This window comes from Pan paniscus, chromosome 4 (genome assembly GCF_029289425.2).
Source record: "Pan paniscus chromosome 4, NHGRI_mPanPan1-v2.0_pri, whole genome shotgun sequence".
Taxonomy (NCBI): Eukaryota; Metazoa; Chordata; class Mammalia; order Primates; family Hominidae; genus Pan; species Pan paniscus.
Genome location: NC_073253.2, coordinates 104,215,565 through 104,235,935, shown reverse-complemented (window position 1 = coordinate 104,235,935; position 20,371 = coordinate 104,215,565). Strand labels below are relative to the sequence as shown.

Below are 20,371 nucleotides of genomic sequence, written 5' to 3'. Positions count from 1 at the left end.
AAGTGGTAACTCAGGCCTCTCCAAATATCTAAAAAAATAGTTTGATTCACAATATCTATGATATTGAGAATAATACAAATAAGCTCTACAGGAATGACACACACAAGAAATCATTGAATCATTAAACAATAATTATTTCCTTACCTATAGGTAGTTGCATAACACTTCCAAGTTTGTAATCCCAATAATTTCTCCAATCTGAATATTTTTTAGTTTCATTGGCTCTTTCTTGAAGGTGACTACTAGAATTATAATCTAAGGGATGTAAGTGCCACTCATGTCCTTGAGTAAGAACCAGACTATTGTCTCTGACTTATTAATTATAATATTCCTATTAATGCCTAGATCGTTTTGGGCTTCATGTACACAGTTTGCATCTATGAGTATATATAGTGTCATGTTCTTTAAAACATTCTCTCAATGCATATTTATTGAGTACCTTTTATGTGCCACAATTAAACCAGGATCAAGGAAGACAAAGATGAATTAATATACTCCCTGACTTCACAAATCCACAACAGAAGTATTTTTAAAAAATAATTTCAATACTACAAAATAAATAATGTAATCATGCTTGTGAATTGTATGCAACACAGGGAAAGGAGGACTTAATATGAACTGGTAGAGTTAAGAAAGACTTTAAACAGAATTGATGCCCAAAATATATTTCCAAGAAAGAGCACAGCGTTACAAAGATAGAAAGGTATGAAATAACAGACCACATTCTGGGAGTGAAAGGGATTTTGGTAAATTGCAGCTTCAGACATGCAAAGGATTGTCAGGAGAAACAACTGGAAAAACTGAAAAAATCTATAAAGGATTTTTGTATGTTAGAATGTATCAACCTGATCAATGAGTAATGTAGATTCATTAGGGTATTTTAAGCATTTAAATAACATAATCGGTCATTATTTTAGATATTCCAAACATCTAAACATGACAAAGGCAAACAAGAGAAACAGGAGTTAGCTAGGCACGATGGCTCATGCCTGTAATACCAGCACTTTAGGAGACCAAGGCGGGCAGACGCTTGAGCTCAGGAGTTCAAGACCAGCCTGGGCAACGCGGTGAAACCCCGTCTCTACTAAAAATACAAATATTAGCCAATCGTGGTGGCATGCATCAGTGGTCCCAGCTACCTCAGGAGGCTGAGGCAGGAGGATCACCTGGGCCCAGGAGGCAGGGGCTGCAGTGAGCCAAGATCGTACCACTGCACTCCAGCTGGGTGACATAGTGAGACTCCATCTAAACAAAAGAGAGAGAGGAGAGAAACAGGAGTCGCTTCACAAGTGTCTGACCCACATTGCTGAAGGCCTCAGCTGAGATAGCCGCAGCAAGGAAATAGAGCAGGTAACAAATCTGAAAGCCATTATGAGGTTTAAGTTACAGGAATTCATGACTTATTAAATGTGAAGGATGAGGAAAAGGGAGAATATAAATATTCCAAATATGTTTTTATAATAGAATGGATAGTGTTGACAAAGCCCAAAACTGCAAAGTAGGGGCAGTGGGGAACATAGAAGTCAATCAACATAATGAGTTCATGCTTATAAATGCTGAGTTTGAGGTTCTATATTATTATACAGTTGACCCTTGAACTACATAGGTTTGAACTGTGTGGATTCACTTATACATGGACTTTTTAAATTAAATACATTGGAAAATATTTTTGGAAATTTGAGACAACTTGAAAAAGCAGATGAATTGCCTAGCCTAGAAATATTGAGAAAAAATAAGAAAAAGGTATGTCATGAATCCATAAAATACATCTAACTTTTAGTCTATCTTATTTACTACCATAAAATATACATAAACCTATTACAAAAAGTTAAAATTTATCAGAATTTATACACACACAGACCATACATGGTGCCATTTGTAGCTCAGAAAAATATGAACATAAAAATGCAGTATTAAATCACAACTGCATAAAATTAACTGTAGTACATACATTACTACTGTAATAATTTTGTAGCTACCTCTCACTGCTATTGTGGTGAGCTCAAGTGTTGCAAATATCTGCTTAAAATGCTGTGTGATGCTAATCATCTCTGTGTGAGCAGTTTGTCTCTGTACTAAACTCTATCACAGTAAAAAGTGATCTCTTGTGGTTCTTGTGAATTTTTCATCATGTTTTATGCAATACCATAAACCTTGAATAACACCATGGGACCCACATAAAGTGCCACTAGTGATGCTGGAAATGCTCCCAGCAGAGAAAAGTCATAATATTACAAGAGAAAGTTGAATTGCTTGATATGCACCATAGATTGAGGTCTGAAGCTATAGATGCCCACCATGTCAGAGAGATCATTCATCTTGTAAACAGATGATACAAACTTACGGTATCAATAAATACAGTACAATACTATAAATGTATTATCTCTTCCTTATAATTTTTAAAGTAATATTTTCTTTTCTCTGCCTTATTGTAAGAATACAGTATAGACATATAGCATACAAAATATGTGTTAAATATGTTATCAGTAAGGCTTCTGGTCAACAGTAGGCTATTAGTAGTTGTTTCTGGGAAGTCAAAAGTCATATACAGATTTTTGACTATGCAGGGGGTCAGCACCCATCACCCCCAGGTTGTTCAGGGGGTCAACTGTATATGCATTCTAACAGGATGGCTAAAGGAAAGGGAACAAAGGAAGAAGGGGCTAAATTGGGCAGGTGAACTAGGATCCCACCTTAGAAAATCTTGATGAGACAAAGAGGCCTGCATTGCTTCACAAAAGCAAAAGAAGTATCATAAGTTTTAAAAGTAGCAATCTGATAGGATAAAATGTTATTTTAGAAGGATAATTCTAGTGAGAAGAGGGAGGAAAAGATCCTAAAGGAAAGAGAAGTAGATGAGTTATCAGCAATCTAGGTTTAAAGTGATGAAAGCCTGTATAAATAAGGCAGCAACATGAGTGAAAGGAAGAAATAAGTGAGACAGACCGATGGAGCCTCCTCTTCTGCCATCCCTGAATTATCTGTCATAGGCCCTTGTCGCCTGCTAAATATTTTCTCATTTACTCCAAACCTTCAGGTATTTTCTCTACATATTGATGACTCCCATATCTATATCTGTGGCCCTGAAGTTGCTTCTAAATTCCAGATATACATATCCATCAGCCTACAGGTCACATCTATTTGGAAATGTCACATATATGTAAAACTTAGCATGCCCCCAATTTTCTCCTTAACCTGGCTTCCTATAGCATCTCAGTCCATGACATCATCACCTAGCTGCTGAATTATAAACCTGAAGGTAATCCTTAAAACCTCTCTTTCACCCATCAACTTCTTTGCCAAGTCTTAGTGATTCTGACAGATAACTAAGCTAATGATTCGTAATTTTATCCAGCAATCAACACCCCCACAAATACCTAATCATTCTCTAAAACCCAAATTTACATTTTTACATCTCATTGTCACTTCTATTTCTTACCTGTCAACAACTCACTAAGTGATTTCCAAGATGAAGCCATAATTATCCTTAGAAAATACAAATCTGATCATGACTTTTCCTAGTATAAGACCATTCAAAATTTCCTGTTGCCCCCAAAGATCAAACCCTTTAGGATGAAATGTTATTATTTGGCACCTTTTCCCTTCTCGAACCTCACTTCCTGTATTAGTTTTCTACTGCTACTGTAACTAATTGTCATATATTTAGTAGCTTAATGCAAGACAAATTTATTTTTATTTTATTTTAAGTTCTGGGATACATGTACAGAACATGCATGTTTGTTACATAGGTATACATGTGTCACGGTGGTTTGCTGCACCTATTGACCCATCATCTACGTTTTAAGCCCCGCGTGCATTAGCTATTTATCCTAATGCTCTCCTCTCCCTTGCCCCTCAACCCGACAGACCCCAGTGTGTGATGTTCCCCTCCCAGTGTCCATGTGTTCTCACTGTTCAACTCCCACTTATGAGTGAGAACATGCAGTGTTTGGTTTTCTGTTCCTGTGTTAGTTTGCTGAGAATGATGGTTTCCAGCTTCATCCATGTCCCTGCAAATGACATGAACTTATTCTTTTTTATGGCTCCATAGTATTCCATGGTATATATGTGCCACATTTTCTTTATCCAGTCTATCATTGATGAGCATTTGGGTTGGTTCCAAGTCTTTGCTACTGCAACAAACACACATATGCATGTGTCTTTATAGTAAACACAAATTTATTATTTTACAGTTCTGGAGGTCAAAAGTCCAGAATGAGTCTCTTGGGGCTAAAATCATAATGTCTGCAGAGCTATGTTCTTTTTGCAGGTTATAAGGAAATAATCTATTTCTTGCCTTTTCCAGTTTCTAGAGGCTGTCATCATTCCTTGGACCTTGGCCATGTAACTAGTTTTGTAGTCATATTGTAGGCATATCTTCTTGTCTGACTACGACTTCTACCTTCCTCTTCCAGGTAAGAATACTTGTGAGTACAAGAGGTCCATGTGGATAATCCAGAACTATCTCCCCATCACAAAATCCTTAACATAGTCACATCTGCAAAATTCCTTTTGCTTTGTAATGGAACCTATTCACAGATGCCAGCAATTAGGGTGTAGACATATTTGGGGAGCCATTATTCTATCTACCATGCCTCTTTTCCTCTCTTTCCCTGATGACTAATGTAGTCTCCACTCCAGGTGTATAAGATAGAATCCTTCAAATAGTTCTTCAAATGTGCCACAGAATTTTTCACCCCAAGATCAGATGCACCTCCTCTGAAAAACTATGCTGTCTCAGGCCCTTCACCAGTGCAGTCGTAGTCATTCTTCACAACTCAGCCCACCTTTTGTCCTTTCCTCAACTGTCTAACATACTATGTCCCCTCAAATACCATAAAATTCCTCTGGAATAGGGTTCATCACCTCAATCATGAATGAATTCTCACTAATCTATCTTGCCAACCAGACTCTTAATTTCTTTTGAGGCAAATATTGTCATAGTCATCACTGTATCCTCAGTACCTAATATAATTTCTATGATATACTAAGCAACTAAATATGTATTTATTGAATGTTAACTCAAGAGACAATCAGAAAAACGCTTAAGAGCTGTGGGATTCCTCGAAAATTTCTACTATTTATTTCAGATGAACATTGATGATCTTCCTGAAAACCCACATTCAAGACTGCAATAGAAGTGAAGAAGTCTTTTCAAACTTATATCTAGAGAAGACTCAGAAAACTTTATTGACTATCTCATGATCCAGTATTATGAACATTAAGAAATGATTCCTAAGGTCTCCAACTGAAGTGATTCTAGAGTCAAAAAAGGATATAGATTTATTATTTAAAAGAGAATACAGCATTACTAGAAAGTAGTGAGAAAATCATACCTCTTATAGGCCACCATTAGGAAGTATCCCTCATGGTAAGACCATGAAACAATGAGAGCTATGGTGTGAAGATGAGGATCCTTGATTACTAAGAGACACATAAGAAATTGTAACTGATTTTTGCTGAGGTTGATTCTATTTCTCATTAATTTAAATAACTATCAATCAACGTTCAAGGATGTCCACAAGATTGTAATTTCTCTCTACGGGTATTCCTGCTACAAAATCCATTTTTGGTGTAGTTTTAATACATACAAATTGTTACATAAATAACAAAAAAAAAGAAAAAGAAGTTTCATTTTTCTGTAAGGCTTATAAATACATAGAATGAGGTTTCTCGTTTTTTAAAAATCACTTGCAGATATCTTTTTAATGTTTTTGGTTTTTCTAACTTAAATCCTAGTATTTTGATGTCATTAAAATTCTTAGCATGCAAACTTAGTCTACATAAAATAGAATGTGGGACAAGCCTTTTGTGGCACAATTAAATCGTTCCCTTGAAGGACAAGGTAGCAGAAGGTGAACACTAATTTAATTAATATGATAAAGATAAATGGTGTTTTTTAAAGTGAAAACAAGTATGTCTGTTCTTGTATATCATTCTCACTTTTCAAATGGGTTAATACAGTGCTTTAATTTTCAAATAAGGAATATTAAATATTACACAAGATTGTGTCACCACTTTAATATCAGAGAGAAATCTCATCAAGGTGTCAAATAAATTTAATGGAAACAATTAGATATAGTTTGCCGTAGTATAAAATACAGATAAGCTGAATAAGAGTACAACCAGAAATGTTTTCTATCTGTTCTCAAAAACATTTATGAAGTTTCCGAAGAGCACTGTAACTACATGGAGAAGTCACTTCAAATATAAAGTAATTTAAAAATAGAAAGTAAATTACTGTACAAATAGAATTGAAACTGGATATATCTTATTTCCAAAGAGATGCCACACATAAATGTAAACAAAGCCCAACTCTGGAATCGTTAAAAGCCAAAATTTCTACATTATTCTGAAAATAGAATATGAGTCTTGTTTATATTTTTCAAATGTTATATTGGGCACTTCTTAGATGTCTAGATTTTTTCAAAAATAATATCAAGTATTTACTGAATGTATATTACATGTAAGACTCTGAGAGATACAAAAAAGTGAGTAAAAATATCCTTATTGCTCTCAAACACCTTTAATGGGCACGTCAGATATACAAAACTAACATAGTACAAGACTGAATAAATTAAATGCCATAACTACTTCAAAGATCAATGTAAGCTGAGGAAGAAGACTTTTTATGAGATGCTTTATGAGTATGTATGTCAACTAAAGGAGACTAATAATGAAGATGGAATAATGAAAATATCATCATGCGAGATGTTCTGCCTCAGAAGTGTATGTGAGCTGCAGGTAGGGACAGAGGGAGGAGACTACTAAGAATAACGGGTTATGTGGGTTGAAGAGACCAGTCCAAGACAGAGGCCGAGAAGGTACCCTCTTCTCTCTGTCATACTCCTACTTCTCACAGACTCACCACACTCACTCCTTACCACCTCTCATCTGTCCCTCCATTCTGATAACCACTTTTCTTCTGCTTGAACTAAAGAAGTACAAACACTAATAATCCTTGCATCAGAGTTCCTCTGTTCTTTTGGGGTTTATAGAATATCAAATGTGTCCTCAATGTCTAAGTTCAAAATCTAAAAAGCAAAACATTAAAGAAGATGGTGACCCTCCATTAAATTAAGTAATTTTGAACTGATAATTTATAAAATAAAATAAAATATTGGAAACATATTTTCAAAAGTGCAAAGCCTAAAGGGAAAAAAAACTTCAACAATTCATTACATCTTAATGTTTGTTTTCACTCAGCATGTGCATTCTCTACGAACCTGACTAAATATTAAACTGTTCAGGTATATAAATATCATGAGATATTTGTAAATGTCATATGTATAACCCTTGATATTCTGAGTTGTTTAAACTTTTTAATGTATTTAATGCTAATTTTTATTAATATTTTGATAAGTCTGGAGTCCTAGAATTTTACTATTCTATTCAGGAAAAATTGAAAATAGGGGGAAAATGCTGATGTAGAATGTTCTTTATTAAGCTGTATTTTAATATTATACCCTTGGCTACATTTAAAGGATGCTAAAATCAACAACCTATGAAATCTGTTTCTAAACTTGTACAAAAATATTGTTGAGGACACTGTTATCTAAAATCTCAAGAGAGAAATTTCCCTTAGAACTTACTGGCAGTAAAATTTTGCTTTAAACAAATTAAAATCCTTCTTCCTTTCTAATCATGAAATTAGCTAACTCCTTTTCTGTAACAGCTTCCAGGAAGCTTACAGCTAAATTTTAAGCTCAACAAGGAAATTATACATAGGCCATTAGAAGCCTGTATTTTATTTACTATTTCTGAATTCCTACCATTACTTATTTTTCTCCAGTACTGAGAATTTCTTTCTTTCTTTCTGGGTTTTTTTTTTTTTTTTTTTTTTTTTTTTTTGAGACAGGTTCAAGTGATCCTCAATCTCAGCCTCCCAAAGTGCTGGGATTACAAGTGTGAGCCACTGAGCCTGGCCATTGTATTTCTACTTCTATTTTAACATTATTATACTAGGAATTGGTTTTAGCTACACAAGTACTATTTGAAACACGGTAAAATGAACATTGATTTTTTTCTGTTAAGTGTGCCAATGAATTCCTTAACTTCTTCCCACAATTAAAAATCTGAATAGTTTCAATATTTTAGTGAGGTATGTATATATCTCACATATGAGGTATGAAGTATGTGGTATCACCATCATATTTAGGATGTGCTTATATCACATTCATCCTTTGCTTATAAACCTTTACCAGAATGGCATTTTCCATCACAATTCTGGTATTCAGGGCCTTCAAAAATCTGATTTTAACCTAAACTTTTCAGATTATTCACCTTTCCAAATCACCTGCTTCTGTCAAACTGATCTTGCGTGACTTAAAACAGGCCTAGAAATTTCCCATGTTTGGCTTCTCCTCTTATCAAATAATTTCCCTCCTCCTCCTTCTGCCTATTCTCAAGACCTACTTCAAGTTCATCTTCCTTTTTAAACCATTCCCAGCCAATTTTTTCCTCTCTTCTGAATTCCCGTAACACATACTGCGACTTTAGAAATAGCTTTTGTTGATTTTTAAAAATCCTTCATATAAATACTTTTCAAATTGAGGTTCAAGAAACCAACTTATTGGCTGTAAACACTTTTAAAAATAAAGTATAGGCTGGGCGCAGTGGCTCACGCCTGTAATCCCAGCACTTTGGGAGGCCGAGGCTGATGGATTATGAGGTCAGGAGATCAAGACCATGCTGGCTAACACGGCAAAACCCCGTCTCTACTAAAAAATACAAAAAAAAAAATTAGCTGCCTGTAGTCCCAGCCACTTGGGAGGCTGAGGCAGGAGAATGGTGTGAACCTGAGAGGCAGAGCTTGCAGTGAGCCAAGATTGCGCCACTGCACTCCAGCCTGGGCAACAGAGTAAGACTCCGTCTCAAAAATAAATAAATAAATAAAAATAAATAAATCAAATAAATTAAATATAATGCAGCTCATTTAGGAAGCATAAAACAGTGTTTGGAAAACTTGTTTTAGTTACACACACACATAAATATCAATACTCTCAAGTTTGTGTGTCCTGAGTCTTAAACTAAAATGCGATTTCTTCATATAAATTATGGGAAAAATAGTTTTTAAAACATTGCTCTATAGTGTTCTACAAAACATTAGCATGTAATATAATTTTAGAAAATGTTCATATTACAAACATAGTAACATGTTCAATGAAAAACGTTTTTAAACTGCCCCAAATCACCCATTACTACTCCACTCTAAGGTAATCATAATTAATATCCTGGAATATAGCCTTCCAACTTTTTCCATGTATTTGGATATCTATACTTTATTTAATAAAAATCAGATAAATACCATAATGCTATTTTATAAACTGCTTTTCCTACTTTAACAATATATAGCATGAATATTTTGTCTTCTTATCAATAATTTCTCAATAAAGCATCATCCTAAAAATTTATATTTGCTTGAGGACAGGTGCCATGTTTTCAATATTTTTTAATCTTACCTTTTGAATAGGTAATACATTCACAGTGTTCAAAAAAATTAAAATGTAAAATATAACAAGTAAAAAGTTTCCCCTAAACCTCTGCTTTCAATTTCAACCACCTCCCCAAACATGTAATCTGTTATTGTTTATTGTATTATTTTTAAGTTTATTTATCACATAAAAGCAAAATCAGACTTATAATCATACTCCTACCCTTTTTATATAAAAGGTAATAACATAACCTAAACTGTTTGCAGCTTAGTTCTTTGTATTAACAATGTCTCTTGGAGCTCTCCCCAGTCAGTACATATATAGCTTCCTCATTCACAGTACTCCACTGGATAGGGTACTATAATTTATTTAACTAGCCCCTAATGGTGAAAATTTCAATGATTTCCAGTTTCCTAATATTACAAACAATGCTGCAGTGACTAACCTTGGAATGACACAACTTCATACATGCATAGAACTAAAGGATAAGTTGTGAAAGTGTTATTGCTGAGTCAAAGATATATACATTTTACAGTTTTGACAGATTCTGCCAAAATGCCTTCTATAGTGGTTTTTCATGTTGTTGTTGAGAATTTATACTTTCAACAGCAAAGTATCAAAGAACATTTTTATCCACATCTTTGTCAAGACACTGTTATTAAATTTTAAATTTATGCTAATCTAATAGGTCAATAAATATATTTTTATTTTTCCTTTATTTTACTGAGAGTGGGGCAAATCAACTTTAATATATTTAAAATCATTTGTATTTCTATTTTCTAAAGTAGCCCCATATCCACTGCCAATATTTTTATTTGGTTGTCCTTATCCATTTCTAGTAGCACACTGTATATTGAAGAGATTCACCCTTTTGTGGTATGAGTTTGTATTGATTATATTAACAAGTATTTTAATTATTTATTAATTTTCTAAAAGCAACTATTATATACATATTATATTTTTCCCTTTTCTAATTCATTCCTTTATGCTTTTAGTTTTATTACTTCCATTCTTCCATATTCCTTTGATTTGATTGTGGGTTTGATTTTCCTCGTTTTGGGTGAGATGATGAACTCATTTATTTCATGCTTTTTATTTTATTAATACAAGTACTTAAGGCTCTGAATTTTTCTCCAAGGGCAGTTTTGGCTATATTAATTAACATATCACATAAATTTTTATTTCCTTCATCCCTTTCCCACATCCATTTTTGTAAGCAAGGACTACAGCCTTAGAATTTAAGGGTACATTCTTCACATTCAGCAGGTAATTTTTTTTCTTTTTTTGAGATGGAGTCTCCTCTCTCTGTGGCCCAGGCTAGAGGGCAGTGGCATGATCTTGGCTCACTGCAACCTCCGCCTCCCAGGTTCAAGCAATTGTCCTGCCTCAGCCTCCTAAATAGTTGGGATTACAGGCATGCGCCACCAGGCCCAGCTAATTTTTGTATTTTTAGTAGAAAAAGCATTTTGCCATGTTGGCCAGGCTTGTCTCGAACTCCTGACCTCAAGTGATATACCTGCCTTTGCCTCCCAAAGTGCTGGGATTACAGGCCTGAGCCACTGTGCCCGGCCACTTTTAGCAGGTAATTTTTGTTGGAGGTGGTAAAATACATTGCAGCTTGTTTCTCTGATTATATCTTCTCTTAACTTTATTATTATGTGATTTCTCCACAATCTATGTGATAGCAGCAAGAGGCAGACAAACGCCTAGGCAGATAGGGGCAGGTCCCCAGTGAAACCCCAAATCCAAGCCAAAACCTCCAGGCTTTTTCAGTTTAAAGCCAGAAAGCCAAGCCACAAGTCAAACTATGGACTACATTGAGAGCCTGTCTTCCCATTTGGCACACTTTCCCCACCTTTCACCTGTTTTACTTATACCTACCCTTTCCTAATTGTTTTTTTTTTTTTTTTTTTTTTTTTTGAGACGGAGTCTCGCTCTGTCGCCCAGGCCAGAGTGCAGTGGCACAATCTTGGCTCACTACAGCCTCCACCTCCCGGGTTCAAGCGATTCTCCTGCCTTAGCCTCCTAGGTAGCTGGGGTTACAGGTGCCCACCACCACACCTGGCTAATTTTTGTATTTTTAGTAGAGAGGGTTTCACCATATTGGCCAAGCTGGTCTCAACCTCCTGACCTTAGGAGATTCATCCACCTCGGCCTCCCAAATTGCTGGGATTACAGGTGTAAGCCACCGTGCCTGGCGTCATAATTGGTTTTTTACACTGTCGTGCCCAACTTTCAGTGATGCCTTTGTTTTAACCTTTTCTGCATACTCACAAACCAATCAGCACACACTCCCCTATTCTGAGCCCATAGAAGTCCCAGACTTAGCCACACTGGGAGAGAAACCAGCTGACTCAGGATAGCTGACCACTCTCATGTCCCCTCTCTGCTGAGAGCCGTTTTGTTGCTCAATAAAATTATTCTCTGCCCTCATCACCCTTCAATTGTCAGTGTATCCTTATTCTTCTTGGACGCAGGACAAGAACTTGGAAACAGTTGAATGTGATACCAACTATAACACAGGCGGGCTGAGCTGGTGCATAAGCCAGGGTTGGCCCAGGCAGGCCAAGTGAGCAGGCCACCTGTTGCAGCAAGTAAAGTGGCTGTGTGAGGCCCAGGTGGGGGCATCACTGGCTGAAGGTCCATGGCTTACAAAGTGACTGAGAAAAATCATGTGTCATAAGGTGCTTTGGGCTACCTTATGATTTACTTTGAAGTCCCTGTTTCATGAAAAATGCAGTTTACGAATTTTCCAATTTTTGTTGTTTTTGTTCTATGGCTTTGTTTGTTCTATGTTTGTTCAATGTTACTGTGTATGTTACTCTTTGTTACTGTTCTATGGCTTCCAACAAGAAATGGGGGAGGGGAGAATTATACATTATACATCCATGTTCATATCAGAAATATTGTACATTTTGTTGTACATTTCTACAAAAGTACATTTGTAGGAATGCTTTCCAAAGTCCATGCATATAGAAAGTATAATAAATACTTGGCCAGGCGCAGTGGCTCACGCCTGTAATCCCAGCACTTTGGGAGGCTGAGGTGGGTGGATCATGAGGTCACGAGTTCGAGACCAGCCTGAGCAACATGATGAAACCCCGTCTCTACTAAAAACACAAAAGTTAGCCCGGCGTGGTGGCACGTGCCTGTAATCCCAGCTACTCAGGAGGCTGAGGCAGGAGAATTGCTTGAACCCAGGAGGTGGAGGTTGCAGTGAGCCGAGATCATGCCACTGCACTCCAGCCTGAGCAAAAGAGCAAAACTCCGTCTCAAAAAAAAAAAAAGAAAGAAAAGAAAAAGGAAGTATAATAAATACTTTAAAATGATGAAATGGTGAATATCAGGCAATGTTTGTGCTATAAATATCAAATCCTGCCTTTCAATTTGCATTAAAAAATTCCAATGACTTATTCTTTTAATAGACCTTACCTGCCTATGCCCATTTCCCTTCAAATATTTATAAAGTAGGCAAAAAAAATGTATAGAAGTAATTGCTGAAAACCTGGCTCTTCTGACTAAAAACATAATGATAATTAAGAAAGTCTGAGGTAGGCTTATGGATGTGAAACTTTTGAAGTATCATTTATGGAACATCAGTGGTTTCTAAGGTCTATTAATTTTTTGATACTAGCATTGCTTTTCCTCAAAATATCTTCTGGTAGAGGATGAGAGTTTTAAAAATCAGTCTGGGTGTTATTAAATATATGTACCATGGTAGGGTTCTTTTATATTATTAAGTAGATCAAGCCTAAAGTCCAATCTTAATTTAACTTTGCAGACTATACTAAGTAGTGACTATATAGTCAAATATCACCCTGTATTTCCCTTAGCACAACACGCTTATAGTCTCTGCTAGACTTTCATGTGGGTTGGGGACATAGCTGTTAAGTTCACTTATATCCTGGTGCTAAAATATTGGAGTATAGAAAAAATTTTTGTTAAGCTATTGACATTAATCAGATAGTAGAGATTATGATTTATGCTAGCTGGAGTTGTAATTAAAAGATGATGAATAGAACAGAATCCCTTTCAGGTAACAACTCTGAAACTTACAGTAAATTTGATTTAGGGTAAATTATAATGTCTGAGTTTCCTTACCTAATAATGGGGATAATATTAATAATCAAATTCACAGTTGTTGAAAAGATTTAATAAAATAATAGAGGTAGAGTATTCTCAACAGTACTCAAGTGTTTTTTTTCCTTCTTTCACAATTTAAAATGCTCCAAATTTTCCTTCTGTTATTTATCTGTCCTGCGAAAAATGCTTTCAAACAAAAACTATATGCTATTTTGCAGTTTCCACCATATAACTACAGAGATTTTCACACATGATTTTTATAACAAGTGAGGTTATTGTAGGCCACAGATGAAGTTAGAAGGCTGGCTTGCCTAAGAAGATGTGGCTGATAATAGTGAAAACTGGGATTTAAAAATGGATTCTCTGTGATCAAATCCAAGACCGACATGGAGATTTATATATTCCTGATAAATTTCCTAAAAAGAACATTTTGTAATTTTTTTGTGCTCTTCCACTCTCAATAGACCTAATTAATTGATTTAAAAGAGCCAATTAAATAGAAATCTTAACAGTGAGTATTCCAGTTCAGAATGTTTTTTTCAAACTGTGAGTTTCCATGACTGGAAATCCAATTTGATATGGTATTTAATTATCTAATTTTAAAGAGCTAAAAATAAAGATCACTCTTATGTCTTTTCGAATTTTCGACACACAGCAATTTTTGAAAAGCCCATACAAGTGACAGCATAAAATGATTAACGGCAAAAGCACAGCTAACTAGATGCCTCCAAAAATAATGTTACTGGGAAAAAAGTTCTTAGAAATAAAAACATGGAATTTACTGTAATTTATTTGGATGGCCTATTCTACTAAATATACTCCCTTGAAATTCACTACCACTATTAAACATAAATCTTTTGTTTCAAGAGACCCACTATGAAAACTTGTAAAATTTTATGCTGAATTCCTACTCAAATGATGTGAATTTCTTAAATTATACAAAGAAAAACTGGCCTTTTAAGATGATATGTATTAATTATTAAATTAATCCAAATCTGTGCTCATCTCCCATCACTCTCCCTTTTGACCACTCTGCTTCAGCCATACTAACCTCTGTAGTTCTTCAATCACACCAGCAAACACTCTTCCCCAGGTACACAAGGAGAATATACAGTCAGTAAACACCTCTACGGCTCTTCGAATTGTTTGCTGCTGGCATCTGTTCTGATAGGTTGGTACACATGCTGTACTAACTGCTGAACACTTTTCACCGTTACCCCTTTATACAACCACACAGATAACTCCCTGTTTCCATTTACGTCTCTGTCCAAAATTCATTAGGAGGCTTTCTTTGATAATATTTTTAAAATTAGTCCTCTCTATGCACATACACACACACTACCTAAACACTGTCCTCAACACAGTCTAGAACTTCATTATCTCCTTACCCTACTTCATTTTCATAACATTTATTCGCTCTAACATAATAAAGAACATAGCACAGAGTGAGTACTAAGTAAATATTTACTAAATGAATACTGAATCACATCTATTTTTCATTCCTTTCTTAAAAAATTAAATTATTTAAAAAATTACACAATAGCTCTTAATGAATTAAAGAACATGGATATAGACTTAAGGAAAAGGAAGACTGATTTCATAAAATGATGAATTGGTAAGACATCAACATATCAAAAACTATATTATAAGCCTCTATAAAATGAAAATTACTAAACAGTAATATTGGAAAAGGCAAGCTATATCAGATGTAAGATAAAATGGTCTTTACATCATCTAAAACTAACAACGTAAACAGCACTTAAAGTGCAGTTTCTTCTCTTAAAAACTGTCCTTTGCAGTGTCTGATAATCATGAATGTTGCTGCCATGAACCTGTCTCCCCAGGACAAGTTAGTAGTTTCAGACACAGACTTACTCTCCTCTCACAAATCTGACTCTAATATTCTGACAATCTATATGACATTCTGGTAAAAAGCTACAATTACAATTACTTAATTTAAGCTGGTTGTCTAAGGTTCAAATTAATTGCCCTCTGCCTATCTAACATACATTTTGTTTTTTGTTTTGTTTTGTTTTTTGAGATGGAGTTTCACTCTGTTGCCCAGGCTGGAGTGCAGTGGCACAATCTCAGCTCACTGCAACCTCTGCCTCCCAGATTCAAGTGATTCTCCTGCCTCAGCCTCCCAAGTAGCTGGGATTATAGGTGTGTGCCACCACACCTGGCTAATTTTTGTATTTTTAGTAGAGACGGGGTTTCACTTGTTAGTCAGGCTGGTCTTGAACTCCTTACCTCAAGCAATCCGCCCACCTCAGCCTCCCAAAGTCCTGGGATTACAGGCACGAGCCACTGCACTTGGCCTAATCTACATTTAATCATAAATGTTTTTGCTTTACCTTCAATTCAGAAAGCGATTTCTTACTTAAAAACATCTAAATATGAAGAAATATTAAACTTAACAAAGCAAATATCTTCCAAAATTGTCATTTAAATGTTAAACTAGATGTCTTTCTTAAATATATTTGACCAATCCCTATATTTTAGCTCAAATCCTAGCTTTCCCTACCAATATTACTGTTCAGTAATTTTTCTTTTATAAAAACAAATAGTTTTTGATATAATAAAATCTTGTTCAAGTTAATATTTTATAGAATGAAAGAGATTTCCTCTTCCTTAAACTCACATTCATATTAATTAAACAGTTTATTTTAGCCTCTAAAACTTAGACTCTACAATCTGGAAAAATATATACTGGTTAAGAATGTGGGCTCAAACTCCAGATCTGCCTCTTAACCAGTTCTGTTTTCTTGGGGAATTCATTTACCATTTTAATCTTTAGCTCTTCATTCATAATATTTTATAGCAATAACAGCAACAATAATATTATATGAGATTAACAACAATTCTTATTAATATTTTATAGGAATATGTGAGGTTAAATGAGATAATGCGTATAAAAAGGTCAGCAATTACCTGGGCTCCTAGCCATTGCTCAGTGAATTCAATCCTCTAACAAATATTTATTGAATGTTACCCTGGGTCAGCACTCTTCGAGACACTGGAAATACACTACACTAATTGTTAAATACAACTGTGGCCCTATTGAAGTTATTTTACTTGGGAGAGACAAATGATTAAAAATACATCATATAATATAATGTCACTTAAATGTTAGCATGACGAAGAGAAATAAAGGCAGAAGAAGGGGGAGCAAAAGGGCTTGATGTGTTATTTTATACATGGTAGTCAGACAAGGCCTCCCTGATGAAGTGACATTTGAGTAGAAACTGAATTAAGTAAAGAACAGGTCATATACATGTCCAACTTGTTTGCTAATGTAAGAATGATGATAACGGGTGATTAATAACCCCTCTTTACAAAAATTTCTTCCATCTTCCATATGTTTACACAAGCTCTGAAGGCAGTGCAGGAAAAATCAGGGAGAGGGATGGGTGGCTCAGGCACCCACTAGTTTTCATAAAGTGAGAAAGTTAAACAATTTAATCCTGTCTAGTTTTCTGTACCTCTGAGTGAATGTGCATAAAAATGTGAAGGTAAGGAAGAGATTACTTTGGCCATTCTGTCCTCAAGTTAGGCATTATGATGATAAACATATTTTTATGGGTAGGAGCAGAGATAAATGGGAAGAGAAATAAATGGGAAATAGAAATTACAATGAACTAAAGTGGAATTCTTTAGGCTAAAAATGAAGTCTAGCAAGACAGAAATTAAATATTTTACAGCACATTATATAATCAAAGACATTTACTTTTCACACAAATTAAATCAAGAAATAGATTCAGTTATAAGAGTACAAATAATTCAAAGGAAGATAAGTAACAGATACTACCACCATAACAAATCCATATCAATTTGTTATCTACTCATAGTTGAAAATTATCTAACTCAAAGCTTCTGCTTTGTGATTTTCTTTTAAAAGAGCAACATGATCCTATAAATCAGTGTATAATATTTGCAACAAACTGAGATAATGATTTGCATATTTCAAATACCAGTACTTTAGATTAGGTTAATAGCCAGATAAACTTTAAATTTCTACCTCATATAAAAAATCACATATAACGATTTAATTTCTACAGCATCCAGTATATATTTATTTTCATAGCTAGTTCTATCAGATGGTGAGATAATCAATTCCAAAGTGTTGGGGGTTGGAAAAACAATAATTAACCATGTAATAGTCCAGAGAATCTAATCTATTATCAAAGTTTTATAGCAAATTTTATATTATAAGGGGTATAGCTTTATTTGAAATTTTGTATTCCTAGTCAAACTCATACCTGCGTTGTTATTTCTTTCTTTTATAGATTTGGTCTCCCAATTTAGACCTGGCTAAGCCTGTAGACAATGCAAACATTTGGTTGACTTGTGAAATGGGACATCAGTATCTCTGAAATCCTATTTGTATATTTTGTTAACCTAATCTGGATAAAAAATATCTTCCTGCACTGAATTTTATTCATACTGATATATACTGGAATTGACATTCATACTTCCACATGAATAATTAAGCATACAAAACACTTTATTTATTTAGAGACAGTGTCTCACTCTGCTGCCTAGGCTGGAGTGCAGTGGTACAATCACAGCTCACTACAGTCTCAACCTCCCGGGCTCAAGCAATCCTCCCATTTCAGCCCCCCAAGTAGCTGGGACTACCGGCATGTGCCACTATCCCCAGCTAACTTTTGTATTTTTAAGAGATATATACTTAATTGTAACCTAGAGTGCTAGAGGGAGGGCAGTGATGTAAAAGAAAGAGATGTCAAAGAAGACCCCTCAATTTACGACTTGAGAAGCTGGGTATTTGGTGGCATCACTTGTTTAAAAAGAAACAACAAATTTTGAAGTTAAAGGTGATAAGCACAGTTTGAGGTGGAAATTTGAACAATTTCAGTTTTGGAAAATAGAAATCTGAGTTATAAATATAAATTTGCAAATTGTTGATGTATAAATAGTAAATAAAGCCATGAGAATAGATTGCTTTGACTAAAGAGAAAATATCTTAGAATTCTATAACAGCATTCATTTACAGATGAAGGAGGAAATATTGAAAGATTTATATATATATATATATTTTGCTATAGAAAAAATGTGACAACCTATTTCAGGCTGAAGAAGAATTTTTTATGGTTTTGGTAATTAAGGGTAGAAAATGAATAAAAAAATTTAACAAAGAATGAGCCAATTTCATAATTATAGAAAACTGTTCAAGAAAGCCAGTTCCTTAACCAGAGAATTAGAATGTTTAACAAACAACTGTTAAAATCTTCTGTGAGAGAAATATTAAAGGTCACCCTCTCAGTGAAGACTCAGTAGTACAATAAAAGTACAAATATAGATATTATATCCCAGATTAACAAAAGGAAATAAAACACTTGTTTTTTAAATTTCCAAATCACTAAATCCAGACTAGGTACCAGCATTCTTGGAACTGGCACTTACTTCAAATTAAAAGCAATCCCTAAATGTATAAAAGTCATATCAACAAATATTAATCTACCAAGTTGTGTGGCTTTCCTATTTCTATGCTGTTCTTCATATTAGACAGTCCTGAAAGGAAAGAGCTCTTGCCAATACCAACCCAACTCCTGAAACATCAAAAGTGATCAGAAACTAAGCCAGCTCCATTATTCCACTTTAGTTTAAGTCCCAAAGATTTTACCTTTAAAACACAAAACTTCCACATACCCATACTTTATTGAACAAATCTTGTAAAGCACATGTAAGTAGTGTTTTCTGTGATAGATCATAGAGGTAAAAATGACCTAAGACAATCTCTTATCCAACCACCTTGCTCCACATAGATAAGTTTCTGATTTACTGCTTCTGTGAAGAGTAGACTAGTTTTTAATAGTTCCAATATCTTATAATACATTGTAAATGTAACATCCCAAATTAAAACCCTAATTTATTCCTAATTGCTAGACATTTTCTTTGACTTATACAACTTAGAATCTGTTATAACCTGAACCTTTGAAAGTATGAACCTTATAAAGTGAAGAAAAGCCTCAAGTCTGAAGAAAAACTAGGAAAGGGGAAAAAAAAACAAGCCATCTGTATACTAGCAAATACTGAATAAGAAAGCAGCTCATCTTAATAAAATCAAGGAAGTTTCATGTTTCAATTGCATTAGTAATAAAAGCTAGAAAAACAAAAACAAAACTTTCTTTTTTTCTGAACTACTAGCATATAACCTAAGAATTTTATTTACTGTTGGAAATGTTAACTCACCAAAAATTCTTTTAAAACAAACAGACAAAAAAGTATATAAGCACCTACCTTAGGAATAGGATTCAGCAGAACTACACCTGATTTCTTAGTGATGACCTGTTTTGTTGTATAGTGATGATCTATAAGTTGAGGAATGTTTGAAAACCCAGTGCCCTCGAATCGATACATGTTCTGGAGAGAGAACAATAAGGTAGAATAAATGTGAAGACATTGCTTTAGAAAATCTACATTCATTGATAAATTAGATTCCTTTCTTAAAAAAACTATAATTGCACAACAATGTGAATATACTTAACACTATTGAACTATACCCTTAAAAATGGTTAAGATGATAAAAATGTAAATAGATAAATAAAACTCTGACATGTTTTAAAATTCTACCTTGTGACAGACAAATCAATTTTCACAATGTTTAAATCTAATTCAAATTGTTGAAAAATAAAAAATCTAACAAACAGACCTGAAATGCATTTTGCTAAAATGCTAACCAAAGGAAACAAAGCATGGGATACACCTGAGTTACTGGACAAGATACATGTTTACATATGTCTACATATGTGTTCCATTTGATAAAACTTTCAATATCAAAAATGTCAAAAATATAAGGAAAGATATCCAATCTGATGGTAAATATTTCAATA

The 20,371-nt window shown here is 34.5% G+C and overlaps 1 protein-coding gene across 10 annotated transcripts in view; it reads right to left on the bottom strand.

Annotated features, from left to right (window-relative positions):
* The window catches only part of FER (FER tyrosine kinase), a 451,402-nt gene that overhangs the window by 215,964 nt on the left and 215,067 nt on the right, over positions 1-20,371 (bottom strand). For 9 of the 10 annotated variants that reach the window (XR_010112214.1, XR_008625417.2, XM_063604585.1 and 6 more), the window contains one exon: positions 19,779-19,901. Coding sequence is in view for 8 of the 10 variants with exons in the window: in XM_063604585.1 (XP_063460655.1) it covers positions 19,779-19,901 (123 nt within the window). In the remaining 2 variants the exon portion in view is untranslated. Of the gene's footprint in view, positions 1-19,662; positions 19,902-20,371 lie in introns of those variants that run through there. The other variant, XM_063604586.1, reaches the window with a different exon arrangement.